The sequence below is a fragment of the Anoplopoma fimbria genome, chromosome 14, assembly GCF_027596085.1.
Source record: "Anoplopoma fimbria isolate UVic2021 breed Golden Eagle Sablefish chromosome 14, Afim_UVic_2022, whole genome shotgun sequence".
Lineage (NCBI taxonomy): Eukaryota > Metazoa > Chordata > Actinopteri > Perciformes > Anoplopomatidae > Anoplopoma > Anoplopoma fimbria.
The window spans coordinates 5,772,294-5,787,147 of NC_072462.1; the positions used below are offsets into that span (position 1 = coordinate 5,772,294).

At 42.6% G+C, this 14,854-nt stretch overlaps 1 protein-coding gene across 1 annotated transcript in view; it reads left to right on the forward strand.

Annotated features, from left to right (window-relative positions):
* Nucleotides 1–14,854, forward strand: part of lamc3 (laminin, gamma 3) — a 94,532-nt gene that overhangs the window by 59,802 nt on the left and 19,876 nt on the right. Inside the window, exons 11-12 of the mRNA XM_054612484.1 lie at nt 7,327–7,436; nt 9,790–10,017. Coding sequence (XP_054468459.1) covers nt 7,327–7,436; nt 9,790–10,017 — 338 coding nt within the window. The remainder of the gene's footprint in view (nt 1–7,326; nt 7,437–9,789; nt 10,018–14,854) is intronic.

The window sequence follows — 14,854 nt, forward strand, 5'->3', positions numbered from 1 at the left end:
TAAGTGTTAATGCTGTTCACAGCTCTGCATTCGCTTTACGGTTGACCATGGATAGCTGCAGCCCACATACCACGATTCAGCTCAGGGATTTTCTTACTAAATGGCCAAGTTAAGTTTGAATTAAACATTTGTTTGATATTTTTTATCCATGACTCTGACTCAGTATTTCTGACCTGCCACAGAACTTTGCTGTTAACAGGTGCAGTTTTAAAATGTCTGAGTAGTTTCTCTTACTCTGGTTTAATGCATACTGAAGCCGCCTACACCTACATGTTTTACTAATCAGATCATATTCATACAACTTCAGTAGCACATGTACAGATAACTATTTATATAAACTCAAAGAGCAATTTCATTTAAAGGCTTGATTTCTTATCATCACTACCTAAATCAAGCTGTGACACAGTTCCTTTCACTAAGGGCATGTCCACACTATCCCGTTTTCGTTTGAAAATGGCGGAAAACGAAGCGGTTCGAAAACGATGACGTAGGCACCCGCGTTCGCTATTTGATTGGGTCTTAGCAGTTACTGCGTGTCCTTTCCTGATTCGTCAACCCCTTACCACGTGACCCTTTTCCAGAAGAGAACAACAACAACAGCCTTGATTACCGTTTACCGTTACTTCGTTTAGTAACTGTTTATTTTAAATGCCCAGTGTAGGTGAATAGTCATCTGATATTCGTTTTCAGGGGAGCAAGTCTGGACGCAAATCATTTCGAAAACGATGCTGAAACGCGTGTGTGGACGGAGATCGTTTTAGTTTTAAAACCTGCGGTTTTCTTGGGGTTTGTTCCAATTATATGGTGCATAAAAACTGAATTCCTGTCCCAGTAGACCCGAGAATCCAATTTTTTTAGGGAGACCTGTGAAGACACTGTTTCAGTAGTCGAGTAGTAGCAGTAGTTCTTCCTAATCCCGCTGAGACATAAATCCTTTAATCCTTGATATATTCTAAAGGTGATAGTAAACCGACTTTCTAATTGTGTCAATGTTAAATATTGAAATTCATATCTTGAGTTTTCTGAATTGGTCTAATGTTTTTTTTAACATTCCATATTAGAGTCTAGTGGCAACTTTTAATCGTTTCCTCTTGGCTCCAAAAACAACTACCTCAGTTGTTTCTTTGTTTAATTGAAGAAATTCCTGGCACAATCCAATTGTTGATTTGCTTGGATGAGAGTTGTTAGTTTTTCTTTACTATATTATGACCCTGAGTTATTTGTATCACTGTTTAAACTACAATTGTTTTTAATGTATTAGTTAATCCCAGATTATCCAAGATGCAGTTACCTTAAAGGACATGTTGACATGTACAGCAATTACACAAATAATTATTCCAATATACGTATGGGCATGTGAGTAGCCAACATACCAAAAAAGGCAGACGGCGCTAGAACATGTAGTGCCTTCCTAAAGGGAACAGCCCACTCTCATCATCTATGTTGTGAGACCAGTCCAATTTGTTGTCGAGACTGACCGTCAGCCATATGTAGGACTGTTCCAACCACCACTTTCTCTGCTGGAAATCCTCCACCCGCTTGGTTCTCCTTGCAACAAATTTGCTCTCTCTCCTGCAGGCCTTTTTATTTTTTTTCTTCCCTCCCTTTACTGTGAAGTGGTCAATCCGAAGGCGGGCGTGATTGGGGCTGAATAGGTGACCCCTGATGCGACGGCTCTGTGGGGAAGCAGGAGCGTAATCAGTCATGTTGTTAGAGATAGAGATCTCATATACTCCGTCAGCGTGGCGGAGTTGGTGGGTGCAGCTGGCCCCGGTCTCCACATGAAACCTGTTAAAAACACACTTAAGTCGTTCTCTCTATTTTTGTCCTCTTCCCCCACTTTGGCCCGGCGTCTCGGAGCCAGTAATCCTTCTCATCCCACTCGGCACCTCCTTCACACTGTTTTGTTGCACTTTGTCTTCAATTTTGCCCCAGTGTTTCTATCTTAAATTCTCCTCCTCAGCACACGCAGACCCACATAACCTCCTCCCTGTGGCCAGCTCTGGAAGCTCTCCTCTCCCCTAAGAAGAGGATTACATTTTCTTTGTTTTTCCACAGTTTGTTTAAAGAGAACTGCAGGAAACAGCAAACTGTTCAATGGCATTGAAGGGGTCCACATGGAAATTGACATGTTATGCAGCCAGGGAGCACTGCTTTGTCCTCCCTGTGTGCTCCGCAGGGTATGTTCCAGTCCATTAGCTGGAAACAGTCCTGTAGAGCCTCCACATACATCTGGGATCACACTCTTACAGTCGTGATAACAATGGGCAGCTGGCTGTTGGCTGCTGCTGAAAGGAATCTTTTAAAAAAAACAGTGATATGTTCAATTTTAAAGAAGCTGACAAAAAAAACGTACAGAAGGTTACAACAGCAGAGTTAGTTGTACTTTGCTGTGTGTGGAGCAGTGCTAGTTTAGATGGGAGATGATCAAAGCACGAGCAAAGCGCTGGCCAAGCCCCGCGGTGAGGAGTGGTCTGATTGATAGTTGTTGTGAAGTGTAAACCGGCTGAATCGTGTTGTGGTTGTAATGAAGGGCTCACGCGGCGAGTTGGTTGTCTTGAATCAAACTGCGATTGTTGGCAGTTCAGGCAGGAGTCAATAAACTCCTACCGTTGCCTGTGGTAGTGGGAAAACTAAATTTGACAAAGGACACGGTCGGTCTTGTTGAAATTGCTTTTAGTGTTGTGGGAAGAAGAAGAGATCCCCCCTTCAACTGGAGTATCGGCTGTTGGGAATGAGAGACAGAGTCTGTTACTGGCAAGGTGATAGCAATATGATGGAATAATCTCTGCTTTATTGTGGAATATATATCTTTAATCTGCACATTGAGCTGCTATATTTAATATATATGCATTTATTTGGTGCATGGTAACCATCTATATCCTGTATAGTTTGAATATTGTTAGCCACGATGCTAGCTTGGCTCTAGAGGCCTTATCGGACTGAATTATTTGATGCATCGCTTCTCCAAATGTTGCATAAAACTGCAATTTGAATTTAAATGACATCCTTTGCGGCCTTGAGAATCCCACAATATATTAATTTAGCGCCGGTCGACCGTTGGCTTGGGTTCACGTAATCCTATTTAACTCATATACATATAAAATATCACACATCCACATTTTTTATTTACCAGGTATTTCCACCTCGGTAGTCATCAATCACTGGTTCAGTATCAATGGACCATAAAAAAAGCCAATGCGAGGTGAAATTAATGGAACCCAGGCACAAACGTCTGTGTTTTATGGGCATATTCACCATTAACCTAGTACACAATTTGCCAGTTGTTTATCAAGTCTTGAACCTTTAATTTTCTGCGTCTTGGTACAGGAGACATAAGCTGTAAGGAGTTGCATGCTGCGAACAAAAACAGAAATAAATATGTAATACACCAATAACCACTTAAGGCCACCTTCCTGAGTGATGATAAACATGTAAATATTTGACTTTACAAGATGACGAGGAGCTCTTGAATGCACCAACAGTTTGGTTCCTGTGAATAGTCTTAATACGGGGCGGAGGCTCTTCAAAGTCAAGGAGGACGCATCTTCTTTGTCTCCTCCATCAGAGGATCTAGCCCCTGAACTGGGACGCTGCTTGTGTGTCTTCCTGTCCCTTCCAATATTTCCACGCCTCTCTCTGGTGTCTGCGCACTAGTAATGAGTTTCCCCCTTAGCACCACCATGAGCCCATGGCTAAAGAAGCTCTGTGGTTCCTTTTCTGAAATGCACTGGAGCTTAGTGGGGGACAGAGAATGTCATTAAGTGTTCCTCTCTGGAGAAGTTCCTCTACAGATCTCATTACATGTCTCAGGTACATGCACAGATGCACTCCAGTGCATGCTCTATATCATTTCCTCACACTTCCTCCATCTCTCCCTGCCTTCTCTCTGCCACACACACACACACACACACACACACACACACACACACACACACACACACACACACACATGCGTCTAAGCTCTCACACAAGCACGATCGGTCCATGTGGCCATCTGGCAGTGTGATTTGCAGCAATCCGATGCAACATGTGTCGAAAAAGAATCCTGTTTAAGCATAAATAAACATGTGCAGAAACACACACAGGGCACGTATTTGTTGTCTGACAGCATCTGTGTTCATAGCTGGTAAACCAGTTAACCGGTTAAGTGGCCACGTGTGCCCACATGGGGTAAAGATCATTTCAAAAATCTGATGAATGATAAATATATGGAAGCGTGGGGGATTTGAGCGCTAGGGGGCTGATGAGAGGAGGAGGTGAACGGCTTATATAAGGTAGCATCCACTCTTCTCTCTGATGTTCCCTCTGTTCACTCTCTGTTCCAGTAGGCGGGGAGGTGTTTATTGCCTTGATTGTAGCTGTATGTTTACGTCTGCCGCATGTCAGCATAATATTTATGCCACAAGGAACCCCGCAGGTGATAAACAATCTACATACAGTGATCAGCTGTTCACTGCTGTCACCGGCAAAAAGAAGTGTTTCAGGTTGGTATATGACTGCCTTTTTAAAAGATATGAGCCACTTTGCAGGAGTCAGCAGAGCCTCTAGTAGTGCAGACATGTGGTCCATCTGGCACTGAGCGCTTTTCTATCATGTTTTCAAAATTCCCCGACTTCGATCATAGATCAGGACCAGCTAAATATATTGAACAGAAAGCAGTCGCATTGCTGCCAAAAAGAAATAAAAATAACTGCTACGAGTGACTGAGCGAAGCAAAAAGAAACATGGAGTGACTGTGTACCTGGGTGCACCTATAATTCACAGTCCCAAGCCAGAAATGTTTTTGTATAACTTGAGTTTACAATAATGTTTTGGGGGTAACCAGAGCTGTTGCATTCAACGTCAATAATTGCATTCAGGATCTGACATCTTTTGTTCCAAAATGCATTTTATTAGATTCTGACGATATCAAATGTATGTTTAAATGTATAACTGCCAGCAACCTTTGGCTTTAAGGCTCATAATCAATAAATAAAACAAGGGAAAATGATTTGATAGGCTTACAACAACAAAGCTTCACTCAAAGTATCTTAGACTAAAAGCCATGTCCTGATATTTCTGACTTTGTAGAGGTTAAGGGTGAAAACCAACAGGTTGAATAGTTAATCAATTAATAAAGCAGGACACTACTCAGTAAACTCTTCTACCGTCCTTAACCTGGAATGAGCCACAAACTTTGATAAGTGCATGTTACTTTAGACAGCATAACGATAAGTGGTAACAACCAAGCATGATAACTAATTGTGAGGATCAGAGAGCCATTGTAAACTTGGCTGATAGTCAGATACTTGTTCGGTCGGACGCCCTTGTGGCTAGTTTTACAATTTGTATTAATAGACAATCCAATTAAAAATGTTTTTGTTTTTTTCACAAGCAGATTGGCACAATTAGAATATGCTATTGGAATATGCTAATGATTTATCCCCATACACATTCTATTTGAGTAACTACTTTGTATTTTTTCAATTTTAGAGTATTTTGCTCGCTCACTTATTATCCCAGTACCTTGCTCACCTTGTATCTCAATCTCTGTTTTCTCTCGATGGGTAATTGTGTGTGTGTGTGTGTGTGTGTGTGTGTGTGTGTGTGTGTGTGTGTGTGTGTGTGTGTGTGTGTGTGTGTGTGTGTGTGTGTGTCTGTGTGTGTGTCTGTGTGTGTGTCCAGTTTTCTTTTCGGCTTTTCTCTCCTGATGATCTCCTCTCATCCTCAGCGGAGCAGGCTTAATTACAGCGTGGCTCTCTCCGCACTCTGCTTGCTGCTGATTAAAAGGGACACTGATGCTCCATAGGGAAAGCATGGCTGGGAGTTTGTTCACTTTCATGCACACTCTGCTTATCTCTGTCTGACCAGCTCCATTACCATGGCTTTGAGGCCCAGTTTGTAATTGCCTCTCTTTATTACCGTGCCTACATGTCAGGCCGAGGAACAAGGACCTGCCGCACCAACCGAGGCTCTGTGTGGCAAGCTAGGAATGCACATACACACACACACAGATGCTGTCAGATGCTGCACAGTAAAAATGTGAATGCAGAGCGAAAGGCCATGTAACAAAAAAGAAAGTGAATTAGTGTCGCGCCGAGAACTGTTGACCTAATAAAATAGAGGCCATCGAAACACTCACACACGAAAGGCCTGACCTAGACTGATATGGTCAACAAACTTAAGGTTTGGCTATTCATTCTTTTATGGTTTTTTTGCCTATGATTACAAGCTTCATAAGTTATAATTCGGTACCACTTTCAAATAAGACGCCCTCTATAATTAAGTTGTTACAAATGCCTCTTCAAAATTACAGCCATGCGTGAGGCCTTACTCTAGGGGCCAGTATACTCAGTCTGAACTGATTAACTAATTATTGCTTAACACAAAGTACTCCTGAGGCTTCAGGTATTTAGACAGTTTGGACAGATATCATTTTTCGCCAGAAGTATATTAAGAATTCACCAAAGTTGCAGCAATTCACCCAGACGGGATCAAGAATGTCTCCACCGAATTTCCTGGCAATTCACACAGTAGTTGTTGTAGATGTTTCGCTCAAAACAACAATTGGCGGCACTAAATCTCTCGTATTTTTCTGGTTGTGGAAAAAAATGTTTTTTCCCTTTCTCCCTCTGGAAGAAAAAAAGGGCGCAGACTACCTGGACCAGTATCTAGTCATAAACACCTGTATTAATAGCTGCACACTTAGTGGCTTATTATACATTGAGAATCATTGAGATTATTGTTAATAATTAGGGAGAAAATGTTCCCAGTAATTGTGTTTCTTACACCTGTAAATGGAGATTACGTGAATCTGTTCCTTCATGCTGCCGCTCCTTCGGCCCCTTGGGACCTTCAAACGATACTGAGAGAAACCGTTGTAACACTGCGTCGCCTGTTTGGAGCTGACACGGCACTTCTCATCGAGATGGAAGGAGTGCATGATTCCTGCTGTAAAACAGGCAGATGTCAGCGGTGCAGCCTGGCTTTGCAGAACATCCCTCAGCAGATGGCAAAGCTCAATGATCAAGACCCTGAATATGTGTTGAAGTCAGCACATTTCAATTTTTCTTCACACTGTGTGAGTGTTGCCTGGTAGTGCTGTAGATATAGACGACCATAAGAAGGTCAAGCACATGTGTGACAGGGGCAAGTGGTATCTTCTTAGTTGTGGAGGGTAATTGAATAGCTCTAAATTACACTCCAGTTGATGATTTGTCTGCCACAGACACAAATTTACACCCAATTTAGGTTTTTGTACCTTCAAAATGTTTTTTGAAGTTTGCTAGCATGTGATTACACAATACTGTTATTGATGTGTTTTTCTTTCTTCTCGTCTCACAGGCTTCATGAAAATGAGGTGAGATTCAAACCTCTGTTGTCTGCCTTTAAGTTCCAACAACTTCTTTACAACCTGACAGCTTTCAGAATCAGCAACGCCGGAGGACAGAACTGTAAGTGCCTGTTTGTGTGTGCAAAGACGCAATTAACACAACTAGTTGAGGCTCTGTTTTGTCTCATAATTTAACCATTGTGTCATTTATACTGCAATTACAGTTTGTTTTTTTGTCCAGAGGGGTATTGTTGTGTTTGCATCTGTGAGAGCATTAATGCATTATGGTTGTAAAATAAACACCATGTAATATAATATAAAATGCATGACCCTTTGCAAACAATAACAGCAACATTTAAAGTGCCACAGAAAACCTTCACATTCTTGTTTATCAAAAATACATTGACATCACAAAGTTGCTACAGCTGCACCAGAAATAGTTGCTAAAACAATGTCAATGCTTGCAAACGGGGAATAGTATAACTGTTCCAAATCTGGCTCAGCAAAGAACGGGACATTTATTCCCAGATGTTAGTAACTAGTTCTCGAAAATCCCTCTCTATCTGATAGTCTGCATTGTAAAGCACAAGCAGGATCTTAGAGGCATTACTGCGGATTAGAGCACCAAGAAGACAGAACAGCTGGTCAAAAATCACCAGCTCCCTTACTTACTTACTTACACCATTTTAATTAGTTGCTCAGTGCGGGCGTTGTGACACACACACACACACACAAACACATGTCGTTCCACGTGCACTTGCAAAAAAAAAGAAAGACTGGCACAGAGGTTTGTGCACACAGAAGCTGAAGCCCAGTCATGCATATTCCATCAAACTGTTTCCCGTACCCACCCACCCACATGGACGTGCAAACAAAGTCAAGCACACAGTTTACACTGCATCCACCGCACATCACAGGGGAGAAACTCTGCTAATGATTTGTGTTAGGTCTCAAACACTCTGTCAGAAGCGCCTTATCGCTGCAGGCTGCGCAGAAAACTTTCATTTCAAAATTCCCGTAAAGCTGTCCTCTCATCTCTTTCCTCTCTCCTCTCTCACGTTCTCCTTATTCTTTAAATTATTCTGCATCACAGAAAGTCTCCTGTAACAGAGCTGCATTATTTTAATGAGAGTATTGTCTCCAAGCCTATAAAGGCGGGCTTTGGCAGCAGTCACAGTAAAAGCCTTTCATTTTTCCTCCATGATTTGAGTTTTGAAAAGAGAGCTGAGCCTTTTTGGAAGTTTATGATAAATGGCTTAATGTACAGGTACCGAAACAGAGCTAAACTGTCGTAGTCCACAGGGCTGCAGTGAGCCATTTAAGATTCAAGGGAATTAAAAATCTTGACTTGCCTACAAAGGTTTCTTGTTGAAAGGATTGATGGCTAGAACTTGCCCAGCATGACTTAAAATGAAATATTTTTAATTAACTGCAATATCGGGTTCAGTGTCTGAATATTGTTTTAATTGCACATTTTCCCCCCTTGAATGAGCTAATAGAATTCAGGAAGAAGAGGGGAGTAAAGGGTAGAGGATAAGGCGAGCCATAGAGAGGAGGAGAGGACTGGCTTGCCTACTGATTATCCCTCAGAGGTGCAAATTAACTGGGTTTCATCACTGCTGAAGGATTGGCTGGATCATGACTTCTTAGAAGTCAAGGTCCATCCTCTCCTCTGGTTCCTCCTGCACAGATTTCCCCTCATTATTCAGCCATCTCCATTCACACATGGTTCATTCTTTATCGGACAGAGCTACATAGTCATACGTGCACAGCATTCGATCCATTCGCCCATCTGTCCTTTTCTCGTGTTTCCTCAGCGAGAGCAGACACGGTGTTGGCCCAGGAACAAAAGTAATTTTGTGTTCGGTGGCTGTGGTTTCCGAGAGTGTAGGGTGAAAGGGATTCGGTTCAGGATGGCCTGCCGCCTTCACTATTCATGAGAGGAGAGAGGGATCTTGAAACCCCACAGGAGCTGCACATCTGACATACCTCCACCGAGTCTCCTGTCTCCTTTTTTTCCTCTTGTCTTGCTCTGCTGCAGTGATTTATTCATTTGCCATATCAAAGATTCCCTGGGTGACGAGTGAACGTGTGTGGGCGCTTGCGTACGCACGTGTGTGTGCAAGTGAGCATTAAGTGTGGCATTTACGGGCGTTGTGGGTGGATGAATCTGTTATTGTGTGTGTGTGCGTGGGTGTGTTTTTAGAATGTTAACTGTAAACACAGGCCAGAACCTGTAATGAGACAGGGAGGGAAGGAGAGCACTGCAACAAATGCTAATAACCCACTACTTAACATGGACACACACACACACACACATCTACACATACCCCTAATTCCAGAGAAAAGCAGATGCCCCAAAACACTTCAACAGCCCACTGAGGCAACAATTGGTCAGTTTACTGCTGACCTTTGTAAGCATCAGTTTTATGTCTAAGCGATCTTCCCCGTCTTCTCTCCTCCTTCCTCTCCAGACACGTCGCAGCTCGCGGGGGTAACCCTGACCTCGGCTTTCATCTCCTCCGGTCCAGCCGCCCCTCCCGCCCCGTGGGTGGAGTCTTGTTCCTGTCCCCCGGGGTTTGTAGGCCAGTTTTGCGAGCGCTGTGCCCCGGGATTCACCCGGGAGGACTCCGGCAGAGGGCCTCTCTCAACATGTGTGCCATGCAACTGCCACCAGCATGGAACATGTCATCCAGAGACGGGTAATAAGTGAAACGTTTAATGTATATTTGGTATGAACACAACTGCATTGAAATATGTGTATATGTATAAATATGTGTGACAATGTTACTATTTCAGTGGCCTGGACTGTAGAAAAGCATTAAAAAAAGGCGAAAAAATGAAGTGCATACCTTTTTATATTTGAAGGAGAACTTCAGAAGTTTTATATGCCAAAGACAATTTACTAGTCATGGGGAGTGCTCAACAGCCAGTGAAAACAGCTGCACAATGTTTTCTATGGCCTTTGAGTAGCTTTGCCAGGTTTAAGAAAATAACAGTAACAAGTGATATTTCTTGAGTATATCAGCTTGAGGTTGAGGCTACAAATATTAAGCGAAGGACATGTGCTATGCTCAAATAGTTCCCTGATAAAGCTGGGAAAGTAAGCTAGATTTTTAAAGTTTCAAGCCCAGTGTTGCCAAGTCTTTTCAGATGAAAAAAGCTAGCAGCACTAACTTCAACGACGGCATCACTTACGTCCAGTCCCTTCAGGCCTCCCTCCAAAGCCACTCCCCCAAAACCATCTTTATGAATGTAAACAGCAAACTTGACTAATGTTAGGACTCACAGCTGTCAAACTAGCAGCTTGTTGAAAACTCCACCATTTCAAAAGTCAGTGCTGGAAACTGTTCCCAATAATAGTATTTGCCATGACAACATCGTTAAACAAAATAGCGAGTTGGCGTATTAAAGTTTTATAGAATATTAAACTGATCCAAGTTGCTAGTTAGGCACTGATGCAGTTCTTCCGAAGCGTTCAGCCAGCGTTTCACGAGATGAGGGATCATCAGAAGTCGTTGAGACAATATTTTCTGTCACTGTGCCTCTGAGAGAGCAGAGGGAACAGAAAGAGACGCAGGCTGTTTTCTACTGAAGCATTTCTTCTGTGTCTTCCCAGAGCTGACATTCAGTCATCATCGCTTCAAGGGAATGTAACTCAGTCATCCCTCAGGTGTATTGGCAAGCTATCACTCAAACGGAGAACTGGATTGCCGTGCTAATACAGCAGCAGTACCCTCATTTCACACACGTAATCTTTACAATAACAGCTCACAATAAACTCTTGTAGGCATGTGTCTTTAACGCACCTGACATCTTTATGGGAGATGATAACAGCACCTGCAGTATTCTTTCAGATTCATATCCTAAACGCAACGTCCCGTAAATGACAGAAGTAAAACAGCAGCTGTTGGGCGTGTAAACAAGTCAACCTCTATGCAGTTATTTATGTGTCTTTTTCATGCTATCTCACGCTCACAGCTTTAAATAAGTCTCTGCACCTCACCAAGAACAGACAACTCTCCCATCCAAGGTCCCACCCTCCATCTTTTTATCTTTCCCTCAATCTCTCTCTTCCTCTTTATCTTTGCCTCCTACCCTCAGACTTAAAGTATCAGAGATCTGACCTAGTTAGGAGGTGCCTGAAGCTTTGGCTGTGAGTGTGCTTTGTGACTGTGTGTGTGTGTGTGTGTTTTTATGAGTTTGTGTGCATCTGAGGTCCGGAAGCAAGTCTGGTATCACTGCCTGCCTGCTTCCCCCCTAATTAGACTTGTTAGCCGCCTCTTGGCTAATGATGTCTAATTTGCTCGCAGATTTCCTGTGTGTCTTATGTCTCCTCTCAATCTGGATGTCTCCCTCTCTGTGTCACGCACACACACACACACACACACACACACACACACACACACACACACACACACACACACACACACACTTCTTCTCTGCCTCTTCTTGTTCCCCAGACTCCCTAGTCAGCCTCTTATTGGCTTCCTTCTCCCTCTCAGCTAGGATTGCACCTGCTTTCCCCAGTCACCTTGACTTTGTTTTAGGCGTCCTTGACTCCCTTCTGTGCAGTGTCCTCTCAAGTTTCCTCTCCTTGTATCTCCTTCTGTCTTTCACATTCCCCTTTGTGTTAAATACAGTATCCAACATTCTGTTCCCTGCACACACTTTGTAATTGTGTAAGTGCTTTAATGTAGAGCAGGATTCAGGGCCAACAATAACTTCAACCTGAATCCAAAAGAAGATGTGAGAGGAAGAGCAGTGCGATTAAAAAAGAAAAGTCTGTTCATTTTTTTTCATGTTCTTCAAAAATATTGAAAGTGTCAAAAGATACGAGAGAGTTTTCATTGTGATCTGTACACAAATGTGAAAAAAAAAACCTATTATTTATTAATGAAATTAAAATGCCGTTTCAGCTTAGCTGTGTTTAGCATCTTAACAGAGTTCACACCTTACATGTCCCCACAGGCTGTGAAGATTATTTTTTTTTATACACCCACAAACACACAACTGCTTTTGAGGATGCTTTTGACACATTTTGAGTGTTGAATATGGAACACCATGTGTCTTCTGAGTCATGGATCAAAATTCCTGGGCTTGTTGTATCCTTTGGCACGAAGATCTTGGTTTGAATAGCATTAGCTGACTATAAGGAAAGGAAGCAAGTTAAAATTAGCGAGTCTTTTTTTCAATGGATGATGATGGCATGTCATTTTTTGACAGCTGGCTGGCTTGTCTTAAATTTAAATAAAATAAAAAAAGACGCTCTCGATGAATCTGTAAGTTCAGGTCAAGGGGAACTATCAAAGTAAGTTGATTAGGGACACCCTGTTCATCATTTGTCACCAGGAGGGCGGACCAACCTGCTGTTTCTCCTATCAGAATCTTAATTGCTGTATAATTACCTAACGACTTGTATCACCATGCAGGGTGTGCCCACAGACAGAATTGGGATGGAGTTTATTCACTGGCTGCCGAGGGAAGCTGCAGCCAATGGTGCTTCATAATCATGATTTATTAACGCTCTCTGAGTCGTGTCGGTTCTATTTGCTGTAGCGCAACACAACAGATTGGAAATGTTAATATTTGTGGTGGAACGGATTTGTGAATTCTGCCGATGACTTGGGCTGCGGGGCTGATGAAGGCAAACATATGTCCTTCTGGTACAACAAAAAATGTGTGTGGTGCATGTGTTCTCACAATTTTGGACATACTTTCACCTCATTGTACCACTGGCCTGGATATGCTTCTTCACAGTTTGTACACTGTGTTTGTGGCGTACGCACCATCCATAAAATTGGGCTGAGGCCATGATTTATAAAGTGGAGGGTTGAGGAAGGAGAGAGATGATTGTAATGCACAGATAAAATGGATACACTCAATTTTCTCTGCAGCCCACACTGTAGGGGAGCGCTCATTAATCACCTAAACAAATGAAACACATGATGCTCTCAACACTGTCTAGTCTCTGCTGGGTATTGAACAATAGGGTGCCGTATTAGAACTCCTCTCTTAGTCCTTCTTCCTAATAGACATGTGTTATCCCTCCATTGTGAGCCACTCTTAAACGTACGTCTTCAAAGAACAATGGCATCTGAAGATGTTTTCTTTGTCTCAAGAGAAATGCCTAACATGACTCTAATATGAAAGTATGAAGTAATTAGGGGGGCAAAGTCAAATGACTAGCCACGAGGAGTACTGCTAATCTTTGAAAATAGTTCTATCATGTCTTGTGTGGATCTGCAGGCAACTTTCTGAAGTCTGAGACATTTACTCAAGCATGAGAGGGAACACATTTTTAACAGGAAGTCTGTGTAACAAACTGGGGGCATGGAGTTTGAAAGATGTGGGTATTTACCAAGCTGTTATGTTCTGATGAAAATATGCTTTCTAGTTGCATTACGGTAAACATATGATCCAGTTTTTTCAGGAGCTAAAAGTCAAGATATCTCGGCCTCTGGTGCTTTGATTAGCAAATCTTAGATAAATCCTAAACACTACTGCGAGGTCCCAACAAACAGAACACACTACGAGGCTAGTTTGGCACAATACTGCAGTTTAATACATTTTAAGAAACTCACACATAATCAGTGAGCCAAACCGAGGTCATCATTTGATTGATTTCCTCTTCTCTTTATCAATGTCAATGAAGTGCATGAAAGGTTTGACATGGATCGATGTGGATCTAAGTGGTCTTCATTTGGGATTGTACGTACATCCACAGACTGACTGCTGGGGGATCATTTGCCCAATGCATAGACTACTTTGGAACTAGCTATGGTCTTGCAGATATTAAGGACAGCTAACGTTAGCCCAAAAGCACCTGAATGCAGCATGTGCATCTGCTCTACCAAACCCAGAATAAATAAGGTCTTTCTGGTCCTTGTTCTGTTTCATAACAGCATATGCTTGTTTCTCTCTATGACATTTGTGCTGGGCCAAATTTTTGAATAATGCACACTGGTTTTGCATAGCTAAATGTCACGCCCACTGCAGTATGGTGGAGGAGGATGGGAAACAGAAGCTTTTTCTTAGTTCTTGGTTCCGTTGAATGGAGACGGACTACCTGGGGCTCCTGCAGCAAAAAATACATTGAAGTGGTCCCTAATAAAGGCCATCACCTAGAGTACATGTCTCATCGCATCATTTAGGGCACAGATGAAGAAATGGCCAAAACATGCTGCTCATTCCAATACTCATTAGAATGCGAGCTCAGAATGGAGGACACTGTGAGTCAGTGTTTACCAACAAAGGGCTGCTTTACAATGAGACCGGGAAAGCCAGGGCGTGCATTTCCCAAATGCCCGCTTAAATGCCATCTTCAGCTCTCTGAGGTCATTAGTTAGAAAAATGCATGGGAGAAAGTTGAGGCAGACAAAGTGATAGAGAGTGAAGCCGGGTCTAGCACTGGCTTACTCTGCTCCCTAATCTCTCTGGTGGGCTGCATTTGTTGCAGGCTAAGCCCTAAGATGCCTGGCCTGTATCAGCGTGATGGGATATGAGGAGCGACAGCGAGGGGGAAAAGAAGTGAGGAAG